This window comes from Salmo trutta, chromosome 15 (assembly GCF_901001165.1).
Source record: "Salmo trutta chromosome 15, fSalTru1.1, whole genome shotgun sequence".
Classification (NCBI taxonomy): Eukaryota; Metazoa; Chordata; class Actinopteri; order Salmoniformes; family Salmonidae; genus Salmo; species Salmo trutta.
This window is the reverse complement of record NC_042971.1, coordinates 55,510,741-55,529,983: the sequence shown is the minus strand read 5'-3', so window position 1 is coordinate 55,529,983 and position 19,243 is coordinate 55,510,741. Positions and strand designations below refer to the sequence as shown.

General features: G+C 44.1%; 1 protein-coding gene across 4 annotated transcripts in view; it reads right to left on the bottom strand.

Moving 5' to 3' along the window:
- Positions 1-19,243, bottom strand: part of LOC115149385 (integrin alpha-1-like) — an 83,114-nt gene that overhangs the window by 17,275 nt on the left and 46,596 nt on the right. For 3 of the 4 annotated variants that reach the window (XR_003866857.1, XM_029692211.1, XM_029692209.1), the window contains exons 5-17: positions 18,291-18,405; positions 16,357-16,484; positions 13,206-13,354; positions 12,643-12,793; positions 11,111-11,285; positions 10,679-10,752; positions 8,891-9,035; positions 6,516-6,658; positions 5,650-5,793; positions 4,188-4,448; positions 3,898-4,028; positions 1,299-1,474; positions 944-1,089 (exon numbers count right to left, since the gene is read on the bottom strand). Coding sequence is in view for 3 of the 4 variants with exons in the window: in XM_029692211.1 (XP_029548071.1) it covers positions 944-1,089; positions 1,299-1,474; positions 3,898-4,028; positions 4,188-4,448; positions 5,650-5,793; positions 6,516-6,658; positions 8,891-9,035; positions 10,679-10,752; positions 11,111-11,285; positions 12,643-12,793; positions 13,206-13,354; positions 16,357-16,484; positions 18,291-18,405 (1,938 nt within the window). In the remaining variant the exon portion in view is untranslated. The remainder of the gene's footprint in view (positions 1-943; positions 1,090-1,298; positions 1,475-3,897; positions 4,029-4,187; positions 4,449-5,649; positions 5,794-6,515; positions 6,659-8,890; positions 9,036-10,678; positions 10,753-11,110; positions 11,286-12,642; positions 12,794-13,205; positions 13,355-16,356; positions 16,485-18,290; positions 18,406-19,243) is intronic. The other variant, XM_029692210.1, reaches the window with a different exon arrangement.

Below are 19,243 nucleotides of genomic sequence, written 5' to 3'. Positions count from 1 at the left end.
TTCACCCCCTCTCTCTCCCCTCTCTCTCTACACTCCTCTTTTTTTGTCTCTTTCTCTTTCCAACTCCTCTCTTCAACACCCCCTCCCCCCCTCAGAGGTACTGGGGGTAGTTTAACAGTCCTCTCTCTTTCTCTCCCTTTCTCAGAGGTGCTGAGGGTGGTTAACCAGTCCTCTCTCTCTCTCTCTCTCTCTCTCAGAGGTACTGGGGATGGTTAACCAGCCATTGTCGAGGCATTCTCTCTGGTTCTGGTTCCCATTACATTCAAAGTCTTCTGTTTTATTAAACCTCTGTTCTTTTCACCTGGCATCCACAATAAAACCTTATATTGTACTGCTATTTGCTACAAAACAATCAATGTAATGTGAATCGATTTCTAGGCTTCTTTTAAGCCGAATACTTGTATCTACAGTAATGGGCCTTTTGGAAAAGTGGTTGTTTTACTGGAGATGCTTTTCCTTTGATCAAGAGAAGGAGATCTATCTCTACTTTCATGTTAAGAGCTTTCCTACCATGAATCAATACCGGAGCAACTTGGCTTCCTACTGTACATCCATCCACTACACTCACTGGCCTGTCTACTGAGATACTAATAGCCATTTAGCCTGGTCCCAGGCTTTGTGCTGTCTTGCCTATCAACAACTCCTATGGTCATTGTCATGCCAAACATAAGAGTTGTCTATACATCACAAACCGATCTGGGGCCAGGCTAAAAACTTTCTCTGATGCAATCATAATGAAAATTGAAACCCATATCTCCTCTCTGGTTCAAACTCTGCAGACGGTAACACATTAAACTGTGTTCTACTAGTATGTAAGAGACCGAGTTTTTCTATGGGGCCGTTTTCTCTCTCTCTCCTCCCCCTCTATCGCTCCCTCCCTATCTCACCCTCCTCTCTTCCTCTCTCCATGTTGACCAGGCTGATTGAAGAAGGATTTACTTGCCTTCATGGCAAAGGAATGCTCCAGACACAGAGCATCTATGATATTGGCGGTGACCTGGACCTTCCTCTCACTCTTCTCGTCAGGGTTGACAAACGCTGCCCTCGACTTTGCCCTCAGAGAGTCCAGAGTCAGGTTGTACTTAATGGCTGAAACACAACAAATACCAAATCCTGTAACTTTCCCATAATTCCCAGGTTTTCCAGAAATCCTGGAGAAAAGACTGTCTGGTTTACAGTTGATATTTTACTCCTTTAGTAGATGCTCTTATCCAGAGGCAGTTACAATCAGTGCACTTAATTGAAGTGTTTACACTGTAAACATTGAAACATACTGGAAGTGTGTTTATCAGACTCACCTGTGCCCAAGTTAAGGTGGTCCTTCTCAGACTTGACACTGTAGCTAAAGCAGACCCTGGTCTTCACACACACGGTGGCTCTCTCACCCAGCACACAGTCTTCAGAGGGCTGCTGTAGGTTGATCTTGTTTGGGTCAAAGGTCATGTTGGCATAAAGCTCAGCAACATCCTTGGACCTGGATGACAAACAACAGAAATTCAGAAACTTGTAACTGGCATATGAAACTGTTACAATAATCAATGAACTGTGAATGAAACTCCATTTTTATTTAAATCTACAAAAAAAGAGGAGAAGCCAAAACGGTATAGCTATAGTTCTTTACACAGTAAACCTAAAAATCGAATTAAAAGCACATTATTCATTTATTATGTAAAGATGTGTGCAAGCACTCTATAAACCATGTCACCGGCCATGATGGCTCTACAAAAGGATCCATAGCCAAGTTATACAGTGCATTCAGAAAGTATTCAGACCCCAAGAATTTTTCCATATTTTGTTATGTTACAGCCTTATTCTAAAATGGATTAAATATCCCATAAATAACTGAAAACTGAAATATCACATTTACAAAAGTATTCAGACCCTTTACTCAGTACTTTGTCAAAGCACCTTTGGCAGCGATTACATCCTCGAGTCTTCTTGGGTATGACGCTAGAAGCTTGGCACACCTGTATTTGGGGAGTTTCTCCCATTCTTCTCTGCAGATCCTCTCAAGGTCTGTCAGGTTGGATGGGGAGTGTTATTGCTCAGGTATTTTCAGGTCTCTCCAGAGTTGTTCGACAGGGTTCAAGTCCGGGCTCTGGCTGGGCCACTCAAGGACATTCAGATACTTTTTAAAATTATTATTTTTAATTTTTTTCTGTTGGGGTGGATCAGCTTTAATATTGAGGAAAGATTGTTGCTTCCATCAATGAAATTGTCTTCATCATTTCCAATCCCACTCAGTCCTATTCAGAGACTTGTCCTGAAGCCACTCCTGCATTGGTTTGGCTGTGTGCTTAGGGTCGTTGTCCTGTTGGAAGGTGAACCTTCGCCCTAGTCTGAGGTCCTGAGCGCTCTGGAGCAAGTTTTCATCAAGAATATCTCTGTACTTTGCTCCGTTCATCTTTCCCTCAATCCTGACTTGTCTCCCAGTCCCTGCCGCTGAAAAACATCCCCACAACATGCTTCCACCACCATGCTTCACCGTAGGGATGGTGTCAGGTTTCCTCCAGACGTGACGCTTTGCATTCAGGCCAAAGAGTTCAATCTTGGTTTCATCAGACCAGAGAATCTTGTTTCTCATTGTCTGAGAGTCCTTTAGGTGCCTTTTGGCAAGTCCAAGCGGCTGTCATGTGCCTTTTACTGAGGAGTGGCTTCCGTCTGGCCACACTACCATAAAGGCCTGATTAGTGGAATGCTGCAAAGATGGTTGTCCTTCTGGAAGGTTCTCGCATCTCCACAGAGGATCTCTGGAGCTGTCAGCATGACCATCGGGTTCTTGTTCACTTCACTTCCCTGACCAAGACCCTTCTCCCCCGATTGCTCAGTTTGGCCGGGTACCCAGCTCTAGGAAGAGTCTTGGTGGTTCCAAACTTCTTCCATTTAAGAATGATGGAGGCCACTGTGTTCTTGGGGACCTTCAATGCTGCAGACATTTTTTGGTACCCTTTCCCAGATCTGTGCCCCGACACAATCCTGTCTCTGAGCTCTACGGACAATTCCTTCGACCTCATGGCTTGGTTTTTGCTCTGACATGCACTGTGAACTGCGGGACCTTATATAGACTGGTGTGTGCCTTACCAAATCATGTCTAATCAATTGAATTTACCACAGGTGGACAGGTGGACTCCAATCCAGTTGTAGAAACATCTTAAATATGATCATTGGGAACAGGATGCACCTGAGCTCAATTTCGAGTCTCATAGCAAAGGGTCTGAATACTTATAAGGCTTTTAAAATAAAAAATGTAATACCCTTCCAAAAATGTCAAAAAACCTGTTTTCACCTTGTCATTATGGGGTATTGTGTGTAGATTGATGAAGGGAAAAAATTATGTAATCAATTTTAGAATAAGGCTGTAACGTAACAAAATGGGGAAAAAGGGTATTGGGTCTGAATACTTCCCGAATGTACTTCAGCTGCAGCTGCAGTATCAAGCTGTCATGGATGCTCTGGAATTAGGGGGTGACTAACTATCTACAGTGACGTTCTGTTAAGCAGAGTAGTGACTCTGCAAGGCCTGTTCCAGCTGAAACTGAGTGGGCGGATCCCTGGCTGGGGTCCCTGTGGTATGAAATGTTGGCTCAACTCCAGAAGAGAAGAGAAAGAGAGGAGAGGACAGGACAGGAGAGGCTCCATGAGAGAAGAGGAGGAACAGGGTTTTGAACAAGGAGAGGAAGGTGTTGCTGGTTTAAATCCTGAAAGGGACACAGCTGTATAAACCAAAGTGACAGTCTTTGATAGATGAGATAATGTTATAATAATAATAATTTGTGAGATGATATTTGAGGTTACTGCTATTACTAATAGTCCAAGTGGAGTGTGTGTGTGCGTGAATGTGTGTGTGTGGGTTCACGCGCGTGTTTGATACTGAACGCTGAGGCACTAAACACTCACCAGAACAGAGAAGCCCCTCCCAGCCCTCCGATGGTAATGTCTATAATTCCGTCTCCGTTCAGATCCATGACTCCGTGAATCGACTGGCCAAAGAACTTAGTCTTCACCCCGTCTCCAGGGCCTGGGATACGCTGAAACCACACCAGAACACACATACTTTCAGAAGGCTAACATTAACGACTCTCACTTTTACTGTATACTCTTAATACTGTAATATTGTAATTTTACTGTAACTTACTGTAATCTTACTGTAGAACAGTCGGAGAACACATGGTCTTGTCTTTCTTTACCTGCACATATTTTTCCTTGATGGTCTTCTTGGCTCCATGGTAGACATAGACTGCCCCTTTGTGGTCGTTCTCCAGTGGCGCCCCGATGGCCACGTCCCGGTTCCCATCCAGGTCCAGGTCACTGACCTCTGCGATGGCGGTGCCAAAACGGGCGCCACACGGGCCGTTGGTGTTGACGATGGTGCAACCGTGGGAGTGGGCCGAGGTACAACACGTCTGGTTGTCTGGCTTCAGTGTGGTCTGGTGCTCAAATAGGCCCTTCTAGGTAGGAAGGGGGGGAGATGGAGAGACAGAGAGAGACGGGGGAATAGAGAGCTGTTGAGTAACAGATAGATGTTTGGTGCACATCCTTAGACTGCTGTGTCTCTGTCCCTTCATACTATAACACACAGAGATATAATTCAGCAGGCTGAAGAAATTCAGCTTGGCCCCTAAAACCCTCACAAACTTTTACAAATGCACAATTGAGAGCATCCTGTTGCACTGTATCCCCGCCTGGTACGGCAACTGCAGACTTTTAAAAAGCCATCACTAGCCAGCTACCACCCGGTTACGTAACCCTGCACCTTAGAGGCTGCTGCCCTATATACATAGACTTGAAATCACTGGTCACTTTAACAATGGAACACTAGTCACTTTATTAATGGAACACTAGTCACTTTATTAATGTTTACATACTGTTTTACTCATTTCATATGTATATACTGTATTCAATGCCACTCCGACATTGCTCATCCTAATATTTATATAATTCTTAATACTTCTTTTACTTTTCTATTTGTGTGTATTGTTGTGAATTGTTAGATAATACTGCACTGTTGGAACAGAAGCATTTCACTACACCCACAATAACATCTGCTAAATATATGTATGAGACCAATAAACTTTGATTTGAATTGTATTTCTATGATAACACACATACCCGCCAAAGTGCGCCAACAATATAAAGTCAAATAGTTACATTAATTATATGGCCGTTTGAACATTACTTACTACCTGTCCCAGACCTGCTGTTTTCAACTCTCTAGAGACAGCAGGAGTGGTAGAGATACTCTCAATGATACTATGAAAAGCCACCTGACATTTACTCCTGAGGTGCTGACCTGTTGCACCCTCTACAACCACCGTGATTATTATTATTTGACCCTGCTGGTCATCTATGAACATTTGAACATCTTGGCCATGTTCTGTTATAATCTCCACCCGGCACAGCCAGAAGAGGACTTACCACCCCTCACAGCCTGGTTCCTCTCTAGGTTACTTCCTAGGTTCTGGCCTTTCTAGGGAGTTTTTCCTAGCCACTGTGCTTCTACACCTGCATTGCTTTCTGTTTGGGGTTTTAGGCTGGGTTTCTGTACAGCACTTTGTGACATCAGCTGATGTAAGAAGGGCTTTATAAATACATTTGATTGATTGACTGATAGATGAATCAGGTCAACTACACACACAGTACACCACACACCTCATTGAGTTTGTAGACGTACACTTGTCCCTGTTCCTCCCTCTCTGGGCCCATGAACATAGGAGCTCCCACCAGCAGGATGTCTGTGTAGGAGTCCTGGTCAACATCCACCGTCTGGAGCACGCTGCCAAAGTAGGAGCCAATCTACAGGAGACAGACAGAGGTCAAAGTAGGAGCCAATCTACAGGAGACAGACAGAGGTCAAAGTAGGAGACAGACAGTGGTGGCCACTCTGAGTGGTGGCCAGTCCTCTTCTGGCCTCTTCTCTTCCAGAGTGCCTGGGCACAGCCCTTAGCCATGGTATATTGTCTCATATACCACAACTTTAAGCCACTCAGCATTCAGGGCTTGAACAACCCAGTTTATAATATAACTAGGCAAGTCAGTTAAGTTAATTTAATTCTTATTTACAATGACTGCATACCCCAGCCAAACCTGGACAACACTGGGCCAATTGTGCACCAATCTATGGGACTCCAAATCACAGCCAGATGTGATACAACCTGGATTTGAACCAGGGACTATAGTGACACCTATTGCACTGAGATACAGTGCCTTAGACCACTGCGCCACTCAGGAGCCCACTATAATCTTAACCTCTACTGAATCTCAAACTAAAGTAGAAACACGGTATGAGCTCATGCCTTGACATCAGGGACCTAATTGCAGTATTTCAGTGCATTTCTACCTAATGTACACGAATGATGTCCTCAACTAGTTTGTGTCGCGTTGGTTACAGAATGTATAGTCTCTTCCCACACTGCGGTGTCTAACCCTAACCCATGAGTTTGGCAAAGCAACCTACATAATGTAAAGATGTGTATTATGATGATGGTGGAAGATTGATGAATGACAACTGAACACACCTGGTCTCCTTTCAGTACTTGTGTGACTGTGATGACTCCCCCATCCAGTTTGTACACGATGACTCTGCCTGTGTGGTTGTACCGCGGTGCTCCTGTGATGTATAATACACCATTAGGGGTTGATGCTGCCTGTACGGCATAACCTGCAGGGAGGGCAGACACACATATTAGAGCAGTTCATGATCGCAGCTTAAGGACAGAGCATGTCCCTATCAGTGGGTTATTTTAGTAAGTCTTCCTCCTGGCGTTAGTTCACTTTAGTCTCGTTGTTAAGAGGATGTGACCTTGGGAATATAAGGTTCTATGTGCGCAAAGCATAGTTCTGAGATATTGAGCATAAATGTTTTCACATACCAGATCTCAGAACTGTTTTGTAGTGAATTCTTCTTTCTTAACCCATTTAAGGTCCTCACCTAAAGTGCAGAGTATCAAAATCCTGAGACATTTGCAAATCAGTTTTTTTCGGGGGGTGTAATCGCAGATAGATCCTTATGGCTCTGAAATGTCAATCTGGGTTGAGCCATATGGTTCTAATTGACACTTCTGAATTTGACATGTCTGTTTTCAAGAAAACTGTAGCTATTTGAATACAGAAATTATAGAAAAACACTATTTTACCACGATAGAGTCAGAACACATCATCGAATACATAAATAAATGCATGATGATCATCAGACAAATTACTGTTATCACTGAACAACGATGTGACAACAGGGAGATGGCAAAGACATGTTCTGATTGGTCCGTCTGTATTTGTTCAGGCTTGTGATTGGATTGCAGATAAAAAAAACTTATAGCACCAAGTTCAAATGGGTTTATGCAGACAGAACTTTCTAGTAAAAATAATTTGACCTTAAAATGTACTTTAAAATAATCTAACTTCACAGACATGAAGAAGCATCTCAAGATCAATTATAGGTGACCAACACATTTTTGCCAATAATGTCAGCTAGAACCTTATAGTCCCAAGGTCTCGAGGAAGCAGTAAAACATTGAAGAACAGAGAGGAGTGTGTGTGTGTGTGTGTGTGTGTGTGTGTGATTCATTCTCTGAGCACTGTACCGAAGAGAGTTTTTAATGATCTGCTGTAACTCTGCCAGTGTTTGAGTTTGTCTGAAACGAACAACCACACAGATTGTTCTCGATGACACTTTTATTAAATAACATTATTCTTGAATCCCTCACAGCGTCTTCACTGTGGCCCACTGCCCCTCGTGCCCCCTACTGTTGGTCAAGTGTATTTATCTGAATGACAGGTATGATGTGCAATTAATAGATTGCATTTTAAGGTCGAAATGTGAAATTAATATGGTTGATTTTTAAGTTTAGACCAGTGCAGTGAATAGTGCCACTTTTTAGGATGTCAATATAAATGAATGTATTTATTTTAAATTTTGTCTTGCCTTTTAATCATTATATGTGTTATTGTTTTAACCATCGAGGACCACTTTGGAAACAAGCGTTTTAATTAATACTTTTAATTGATGTCCTCTGGGTCCACATTGTACATTTTGTTGTATCGGTTTGTTACCCAAAATAAATTCAATTCAATTCAAAAAGTATGAGTGGGTGAGGTGTGCTACTGTTAACCCTGTGTGTCTGTTATTTCAGTTAGAGTATAAGCATGTCAGCATCCCAAAAGCCACCCTTTTCCCTATATAGTGCACTACACTTGACCAGGGCCCATAGTGCTCTGGTCAAAAGTAGAGCAATATAAATGGAACAGGATGCCATATGGGATGCAGTCCATGTTTCTGTCTATTTCAGAGTAATGGTGCTGGACCTGTGCTGTTTATACAGGAGCTGGGAGGCACTAAGGACTTGGACCACTGTCCAGTTTCCAGTGCCAGTACAGGCTGTCATTGGACCACTGTCCAGTTTCCAGTGCCAGTACAGGTTGTCATTGGACCACTGTCCAGTTTCCAGTGTCAGTACAGGCTGTCATTGGACCACTGTCCAGTTTCCAGTGCCAGTACAGGTTGTCATTGGACCACTGTCCAGTTTCCAGTGCCAGTACAGGTTATCATTGGACCACTGTCCAGTTTCCAGTGCCAGTACAGGCTGTCATTGGACCACTGTCCAGTTTCCAGTGCCAGTACAGGCTGTCATTGGACCACTGTCCAGTTTCCAGTGCCAGTACAGGCTGTCATTGGACCACTGTCCAGTTTCCAGTGCCAGTACAGGTTGTCATTGGACCACTGTCCAGTTTCCAGTGCCAGTACAGGTTGTCATTGGACCACTGTCCAGTTTCCAGTGCCAGTACAGGTTGTCATTGGACCACTGTCCAGTTTCCAGTGCCAGGTCTGGACTCACCCACGTACCCTGCCAGGCTGTGTGTGTGTGCGCATGTCCGAACTGGACTGATATGTACTTACCCACGTACCCCGCCAGGCTCTCCTTCCTCTCATCCAGGGGGTCTTGGAAGTCTGCGTTTAGAGGAACCACGGTACCCTGGTTGGTATGCATCACTACTGTCCCGTTCCACTCATACGCCCCCACAGCACCCAGCATCACACCCTCCTACGAAAGAGAGAATTAATGAATGAATTAATGAATGACTTTATTTAACAAATGTAAAATACATACTGAGTAGCCACACATGTGAGTACAACAATAAAGTCAGATACAAACTCAATAAAGTCAGATAAGACAACTTATTTCCATTGTGGTCCTTATTAGACAGGCAACAGAATGACAAGCGCATAGAGATACAAGGCAGCTCATCTCCTGTGTTTGTAATGGCGTCTTCTGTGACAGCATTGGCAGCGCCATTGAGGGCCTCTATCCAACTCTATGGGACAGCTATGCTACAGCACAGGAAACATGAAGAGATCCCACAGGAAGTGGAAAAGTCTCAGTGGAGTAGAGCTAAATGGGACCAGAGTCACAACGCACCGTGTCAAGAAGACTGTTTTGGTAGATACAGGAAGACAGGGTAAAGTATTTCACAAGAGGGAGAAGTTCTTCGAGTATGAGTGAGACTGGGGTTGGACACAGGGCTTACGATAAGTGCCACGGGATCTTTAGTGACCACAGAGATTCAGGACACCCGCTTAACATCCCATCTGAAAGACAGCACCCTACACAGGGCACCATCCCCAATCACTGCCCTGGGGAATTGGGATATTTTTTTAGACCAGAGGAAAGACTGCCTCCTACTGGCCCTCCAAAACAACTTCCTGCAGAATCTGGTCTCCCATCCAGGGACCAACCCTGCTTAGCTTCAGAGGAAAGCCAGCAGTGGGATGCAGGGTTGTATGCTGCTGGCTCTGTATGTCTGGGTTTATAAACATTGCGTAAGTGATATGAGGCATGGGAGGAGAATGCAGGGGAGGAAAGGGCAACGGCCCTGATACAGCTTCAGCTGGGAGTGACGGTGTTTATACTAGGTGACGTAGGAGGAGGGGGAGAGAGAGACAGAGACAGGGAGGAAGAGAGGGAGAGAGAGAGAGAGAGAGAGCGAGAGAGAAAGAGACGGGGAGACAGAGGGAGATAGAGCCAGAGGGAGAAAAAAAGAGAGCGAGAGAGCGACGCTGACTTAGGAGGACTGGAGGAGAGCATGTTTGCTCACATGAATGCACCCACAGTTTGGACATCCTCTCACTGAAAATACATCTATTTTTAGTTCTTCCCTCTTTTCCCCCATAGCACAGCACAGGTCTCTCTAGGCTGAGAGAGAAAAGAGGGTCCTTACGTCTCCAGAACATTTGTTGGATCACAGTGAAACAGGGATAGATGAGATGGTGAATGACAGATAACACAACACACACCATCGTTCTGTACTGTATCTGACTGGGGGGGTTTAGTGGGCAGTCACACATTCACAAACATGTGATCTCCTATAAATTGATCCCCATGGTAATATGCTGCACCCTTTAGCCCAGTTGACAAGTAGGAGTTAATACACTATAAAATAAAATATTTTGAAATATATATTTTTGAAATAAATTCTTGCAACTATTGCCTCCGGGTGTTTTGGTTTTTGGGAAAGAAGAGTTGCATATTTTAAACCCCTTTTTCTTTTAACAGTGTAGGACAGTGGAGAGCAGGGGTGGAAACAGGAGAAGAGGTGCGGGCACTGAAACAATCCTGGATTACAGTTAGGGTTAGTATGAGTTAGTTAGTAAGACAGGAAATTAATGCAGAGATAGAAGAAGACTTACTTTAGAGGTGTGGGCACTAAATCCAGCCTGGGACATCTCCATCTCAAAAGACGAGGTGTAGTTACCTGATGTTGCTGTGGAAAGGACATTCACATTGATCGGTTATTACATTATTACATGGTCTTGTTATCACAATGGGTATTAAAGACCATGTAGAGATGATATGAATCTGGTCAATTTCTCGGATCAATTTCACCAGTATTTAGGCCTGTAGAGAGGAGGAAATCTAGTGTAGAGGTTAGCATTGCTACTGCCTTCCTGAGGCTTCAAGTACTGTCGCCCTAACCTAGAAATGCCTTGGCTTTTTGGGTCAGTAGTATTGACGGTGCTTATTGAATGATGATGTGTTATAGTGAGTAGGTGAGAATAAACACTGCCATTTTTATCACCGAGTTCAAACATAGAACGTGATTAATGAGGGAGTCATCCTACCCTCCAAGGCAAAGATCCTGCTGCCCAGGGCGTCTACGATGTTCAGCAAGGCAAACTCATCCGACACGTTGAAGAAGTGATCGCCCACAGGATCGCTGGAGATCGACTGGATCTCCTCAATGAATTTCTTCACCTCCTTGATGCTTCTGTTGTTCCTGTTGTAATCACCAAGCACCTAAAATATATATATTTATGTTTCATTTATTTAAACCTTTATTTATCCTGGTAAGTCCTTTATATTTTCAATGACGATATCAAGTCTGAAAAACAGTACTTAATATATACTGAGTATACAAAACATTAAGAACACCTGCTCTTTCCATGACATAGACTGACAAGGTGAATCCAGGTGAAAGCTATGATCCCTTATTTCAGTGTAGATGAAGGGAAGGAGGCAGGTTAAAGAAGGATTTCTTAGCCTTGAGACAATTGAGACATGGATTGTGTATGTGTGCCAATCAGAGTGAATGGGCAAGACAAAAGATTTAAGTGTCAGTTAAGAACAAATTCTTATTTACAATGACGGCCTACACCGGCCAAACCCGGCCAACGCTGGGCCAATTGTGTGCCGCCCTATGGGACTTCCAATCACGACTGGTTGTGATACAGTCTGGATTCAAACCAGGGTGTATGTAGTGATGCCTTTAGCACTGAGATGCAGTGCCTTAGACCCCTGCGCTACTCGGGAGCCCACTCGGGAGCCCACTCGGGAGCCCACTCGGGAGCCCATTCGGGAGCCCACTCGGGAGCCCACTCGGGAGCCCATTCCGGAGCCCACTCGGGAGCCCATTCGGGAGCCCATTCGGGAGCCCACTCGGGAGCCAATTCGGGAGCCCACTCGGGAGCCCATTCGGGAGCCCACACGGGTAAAAGGTGCCAGTCGCACCAGTTTGTGTCAAGAACTGCAATGCTGCTGTTTTTCACGCTCAACAGTCTCCTGTGTGTATCAAGAATGGTCCACCATCCAAAGGACATCCAGCCAACTTGACACAACTGTGGGAAGCATTGGAGTCAACATGGGCCAGAATTCCTGTGGAACACTTGTAGAGTCCATGCCCTGATGAACTGAGGCTGTTCTGAGGGCAAAAGGAGGGGGGTGCTAGTCAATATTAGGAAGGTGTTCATAATGTTTGGTATATACTCAGTGTACAGAATGTGGTTCATTTAAGAAACAGGACTTGAACCCATAACCCTGGTCCTGCCTCGGCTGGAAAATTCCCAGTTAGAGGATTCCCCTCCTGCTTATTCTCTCCTGATTCCAAGAAGCCTCCAACCAGGATTTCTGGAAAACCTGGGCATTTTGGGAAAGTTTTGCAACCCTTATCCTGCCTGCACCAAGCTAGCGGACCATCTAAACTAGGTGATGGATGGTGTGTTTATTTGAAGTATGTCAAAGGACCTGGATGTGAGCTTGTCCTGACTACAAGGTCTGTTACAGCTCTGTTCTCACTGAGGTGAGGAATATGATGGATGAGGTATTGTGGTTATTGAGGTACTATGGCCTTACACTTTTGAGATGACCTCATACTCACAGCGATACCGAACCTCTCGATATCGTCCTCCTCACATTCTTTGATGACCTCGTCGAGGTTAAAAAAGTCATGTGACTCTCCGTCCGTCACAATTATCATGACCTTCTTGACCCCCGGCCGTGCCCCTCGCTCCACAGTGAAGGCCTCTTTCCTGAAGGGACAACAGGGTCAATCAGAGGTCAAATGTCAAAGGTCATGGCATAAGTAGTGACATCCCCGTGATCATGAGATGTGGAAAATAGCATTTTACATCAGATCTAGTACAACAACGGAAAGTGTGTTTCCGCGTTCAGGACACACAAACCATTAGGCATTAGACTATTTTATTTAATTCTATCTCTATGACGCAAACACCCATTAATTCTAGAGATTAAGAGAGAGCAACACCTTGAAAATACTTCATTAATTTTCACTCACTTCACACACAGTACAAGAAATAGACATGCTTAATTAACTGATTGGAACATTCAACTCAACTGAACTCAATTCAATTAAGTCGAATTGAAGTAAATTGAGCAGGACTAAACTGGACCAGACACCCCTGGTTTACTGTTGTACTGTACCTTGCAGTGTCAATTCCCAGGGCGGTCATAGTCTTGAAACCTGTTTGCTGGGGAAGTTTCGCCACTTTGGCCAGGAGGGATTGAGTGGTATCAAACTGGCTGAGGTTGACATTGTGAGTGACTTCCTCTCCATACGACACAATGCCCACCTGGAACAGAAATCTTATATTCAGGCAGGCGGACACTCACTCAAATACTCATCTCATCTTACTCACTCTCTTCCCTTCATCCTCCTTTACCCTGATCTCACTTTCCTCCCTTCATCCTCCTTTACCCTCATCTCACTTTCCTCCCTTCATCCTCCTTTACCCTCATCTCACTCTCTCCAATTCAACTTCCTTTACCCTCATCTCACTCTCTCCAATTCAACTTCCTTTACCCTCATCTCACTCTCTCCAATTCAACTTCCTTTACCCTCATCTCACTCTCTCCAATTCAACCTCCTTTACCCTCATCTCGCTCTCTCCAATTAAACCTCCTTTACCCTCATCTCGCTCTCTCCAATTAAACCTCCTTTACCCTCATCTCACTCTCTCCAATTAAACTTCCTTTACCCTCATCTCACTCTCTCCAATTCAACCTCCTTTACCCTCATCTCACTCTCTCCAATTCAACCTCATTTACCCTCATCTCACTCTCTCCAATTAAACCTCCTTTACCCTCATCTCACTCTCTCCAATTAAACTTCCTTTACCCTCATCTCACTCTCTCCAATTCAACCTCCTTTACCCTCATCTCACTCTCTCCAATTCAACCTCCTTTACCCTCATCTCACTCTCTCCAATTAAACCTCCTTTACCCTCATCTCACTCTCTCCAATTAAACTTCCTTTACCCTCATCTCACTCTCTCCAATTCAACCTCCTTTACCCTCATCTCACTCTCTCCAATTAAACCTCCTTTACCCTCATCTCACTTTCCTCCCTTCATCCTCCTTTACCCTCATCTCACTCTCTCCAATTCAACCTCCTTTACCCTCATCTCACTCTCTCCAATTCCCTCTTTTCTAACTGTCCCTTCCTGTGACACACTCCAATGCTCCGAGACAGTCTGGTAAGGGAGGATATGTGGTTTGGTCTGGTGATTCTAATGTGATGTCATTCTCTTTATAAAGCAGGGAGGATACTTATCCGGCTATGGAATATGTGATCTACAAAGGGAGAACTTCATAGGACAATATTTTCCAGCGCCGCACAGAGGAAAATGGTTATTTCACCATTAAACTAAACCACCGTGAACCAGCTCCTCTCCAGGGTCCGGGGTATTCTGAAGAAGAATCTCGACATAATGCCCTTGGACATTAAACTAATAACAGTATGGATGATGATTTAACAGTGGTTATTGTGAGACTAATGAACAATGACTGTAATGAATAGACGATCACAATAATCATAGAAAGCAAGACGGTGACATATTATGCTGTTAAATAATGAGAAGATAGTGAATTGCATCAGTAGAACGTGACAAACCAGTTTATCAGTAGAATGTGATGACCCAGTTTATCAGTAGAACGTGATGACCCAGTTTATCAGTAGAATGTGATGACCCAGTTTATCAGTAGAACGTGACGACCCAGTTTATCAGTAGAATGTGACGACCCAGTTTATCAGTAGAATGTGACGACCCAGTTTATCAGTAGAATGTGATGACCCAGTTTATCAGTAGAATGTGACGACCCAGTTTATCAGTAGAATGTGACGACCCAGTTTATCAGTAGAATGTGACGACCCAGTTTATCAGTAGAATGTGACGACCCAGTTTATCAGTAGAAAGTGACGACCCAGTTTATCAGTAGACTGTGACGACCCAGTTTATCAGTAGAATGTGACGACCCAGTTTATCAGTAGACTGTGACGACCCAGTTTATCAGTAGAATGTGACGACCCAGTTTATCAGTAGAACGTGACGACCCAGTTTATCAGTAGAATGTGATGACCCAGTTTATCAGTAAAATATAACGACCCAGTTTATCAGTAGACTGTGACGACCCAGTTTATCAGTAAAATATGACGACCCAGTTTATCAGTAGAACGTGACGACCCAGTTTATCAGTAGACTGTGACGACCCAGTTTATCAGTAGACTGTGACGACCCAGTTTATCAGTAGAATGTGACGACCCAGTTTATCAGTAGACTGTGATGACCCAGTTTATCAGTAGACTGTGACGACCCAGTTTATCAGTAGACTGTGACGACCCAGTTTATCAGTAGAATGTGACGACCCAGTTTATCAGTAGACTGTGACGACCCAGTTTATCAGTAGAATGTGACGACCCAGTTTATCAGTAGAACGTGACGACCCAGTTTATCAGTAGACTGTGACGACCCAGTTTATCAGTAGAATGTGACGACCCAGTTTATCAGTAGACTGTGATGACCCAGTTTATCAGTAGAATGTGACGACCCAGTTTATCAGTAGAATGTGACAACCCAGTTTATCAGTAAAATATGACGACCCAGTTTATCAGTAAAATATGACGACCCAGTTTATCAGTAAAATATGACGACCCAGTTTATCAGTAGACTGTGACGACCCAGTTTATCAGTAGACTGTGACGACCCAGTTTATCAGTAAAATATGACGACCCAGTTTATCAGTAAAATATGACGACCCAGTTTATCAGTAAAATATGACGACCCAGTTTATCAGTAAAATATGACGACCCAGTTTAATGAAGGTTAATGAGCTGGTTGTTTCTTTATATCCTCTCTATTTCCTTCCTCTATCCCAACCTTCTATTCCTCTATTCTCCATTCTATTCTCTATCCCAACCTTCTATTCCTCTATTCTCCATTCTATTCTCTATCCCAACCTTCTATTCCTCTATTCTCTCCTCTATCCTCTATCCCAACCTTCTTTTCCTCTATTCTCCATTGAATCCTCTATCCTAACCTTCTATTCCTCTGTTCTCCATTGAATCCTCTATCCTAACCTTCTATCCCTCTGTTCTCTATTCTATCCTCTATCCTCTATCCTAACCTTCTATTCCTCTATTCTTTACTCTATTCCTCTATCCTAACCTTCTATCCCTCTCTCATTCATGGGCCAGAGTAGTTGATACTGGGTTCTGAAAGGGATCTTTGATGAACCCAGTGGATCTTCATCTAAGGTGTTACCCATGTTTTTTTAGTGTGCTGAAAGGACAAATCACCTGGGACAGTTTAGCTCCAATTTCGATATTCTTCAGAAACTTGACCAGGAATTCAATGATGCTGGTCCAGGGCCAGATACTGTTGGAGCCATCAAGAACCATGACAATGTCAAGCTCTTTGGCACACTCTGCAACACAAGAGGGGTTCAAATAATGGGGCGGTTATTATTGGTGTAACACAACCAGTATACAGTATCATATATCACATACAATGTAGAAGTCCGTTAAAGAAGATTACATGTGTGTTTTGTACATTATTGTTTAAACTATAGTTGACAGTTGACAACAGTTTTGACAATAAATGCATTAAATAGTTGGTTTGTGCTGTGAAGAGAGTTGGAGAGAGGAGGAGAGAGGTGGAGAGAGGAGGAGAGAGCTGGAGAGAGGTGGAGAGAGGTGGAGAGAGGTGGAGAGAGGAGGAGAGAGGTGGAGAGAGGTGGAGAGAGGAGGAGAGAGGTGGAGAGAGGTGGAGAGAGGAGGAGAGAGGTGGAGAGAGGTGGAGAGAGGTGGAGAGAGGTGGAGAGAGGAGGAGAGAGGTGGAGAGAGGTGGAGAGAGGTGGAGAGAGGAGGAGAGAGGTGGAGAGAGGTGGAGAGAGGTGAAGAGAGGTGGAGAGAGGAAGAGAGAGGTGGAGAGAGGAAGAGAGAGGTGGAGAGAGGTGGAGAGAGGAGGAGAGAGGTGGAGAGAGGTGGAGAGAGGTGAAGAGAGGTGGAGAGAGGAAGAGAGAGGTGGAGAGAGGAAGAGAGAGGTGGAGAGAGGTGAAGAGAGGTGGAGAGAGGAGGAGAGAGGGAGAATGCTACAACACAGCCCTCCCATCTAGTCCCTCTGAGACCTGTAAAAATATATATTTTTAAAGCAATGTAATGGACATGCCTTTTAAGTGGTATGCTGGTATGGATATTGAAACACATTCACAGGCTACATTAGAACCCACTTAGAATTCATGTCCAATACTGTGCCTAAAACTACAGAGTGGTGAGGAGCTGTGGAGTTCACTGTACTGTTTACCTTCACTCACTGATCCCTCAGTGTGGAGAGAAGACAGAGATGACAACTCACTAAACTCGGTCCTAACTTGGGCATGGGAGAGTTGAGAGACTGGACTGTAGTTTACGCTAAGCGGAATGTTCTTATGTACACAAGTGATGTCTCTCTCTGGCCACGTGGCTCTGAGGTTTGGGAATGGAGAGATGCTCAGAGAGGAATGGAGAGTGTTGGGGCGGGGTGGAGAGAGATGGTAAGTAGAGGTTTGAGGGATAGTGTTTCTCTGGTCTGTGTTTTATTTATATATTTTTTATTTAACCTTTATTTAATTAGGCAAGTCAGTTAAAAACAAATTCTTATTTACAATGACGGCCTACCAAAAGGCAAAAGGCCTCCTGCGACGATGGTGGCCTGGGATTAAAAAAAAACAAAAAAACAATATAAATATAGAACAAAACACACATCACAACGAGACACAACACTACATAAAGGGAGACCTAAGACAACAACATAACAGCAAAACGTGACAACACAGCATGGTAGCAACACACCATGACAACAACATTAAAATGTGTTCTGTGTTCTGTGTCTTGGGGTGGAGGGATGTTGAGAGGAATAGGGGGTGTAGCAGCAAGGTTGCTCAAGATTGACTTCGAAATTAGATGTCCATCCATGTCCTAAGGACATTGGGAAAAGGCTTCAGAACCCGCCACTAGGGGCAGCGTTGAGCGCGATGTAATTACCAACAAGTAGGCTTGGGTTTTGCTAGGGTGTTGTGGATCAGGATGGTGGATGGGCGTGTGTTTAATAACCCTAATCCAATCCCAAACCTTAACCATTAACTTAACCAATTGGAATGGATGCCTAAACTAAACAGTGTAGTTGTTTCTGTGTGTAAAGGGAGGAGTGTGAGGGGTACTGTCGTCTAGCTAGAGTTAGGGTGAACTTGTACCTTGCACAGCCGGGGCGATGGAGTTGAGCACCTGGAAGGTGGAGCTGACGTTGGTACAGACCCCAGAGATGTACGTCTGCTGACCACACATGTAGCCGTACTGTGGACCACAGGCCTGGAAGACAAGAGCACACACGTGCGCACACACACACTTGTCACGGCGGGATCTGAAACAGGGTTTGCCACAGGAAAAACCTTAACTCTTAGCCCAATAGGAAATGTCCTCTGGGCCGAGAGTGGCACTGATTTTGAAGTCGCAGGCAGGGCTAGTTCATCATGAGACTGTGACCGCTACACACGCACGCATGCACACAAACACACAACACCGGGTTAAGGTGTTTCATTTGGACTCTCTTTGAAGCACATGATCTGATTGGTTAAGACTCTCTATTCAACAGTCCTTATATGAGCAGTGAGGTATAAGCCCAGTAAAAAGGCAGAGGGGAAAGTTCTGGTCAGACCTGGGCCTTGTAATTAATCTCTTATAATGTCATCATTATAAATACTCAGACCCATTCATTTAGAGAGAGAGAGAGAGAGAGAGAGAGAGAGAGAGAGAGAGAGAGAGAGATGGGGGTCTGCAATTGCAAACAATATTTGGAAAATGGAATTACTTTAAATACGATAACTCTTCCAGATTTTGTCCTTAGTGTTTTCCTACAGTTTACTCCCCAATTCTACATATGAGGGATTTAGGAGTTTACGACTCAAACCAGTATTGATTAATCTGTTTTGTTTACAGTATACTGTATGTCAGCTCTACATACAGTAACAACCGTACAGTGTGTGTGATATACAGTTGAAGTTGGAAGTTTACATCCACTTAGGTTGGAGTCATTAAAACTTGTTTTTCAACCACTCCACAAATTTCTTGTTAACAAACTGTAGTTTTGGCAAGTCGGTTAGGACATCTACTTTGTGCATGACACAAGTAATGTTTACAACAATAGTTT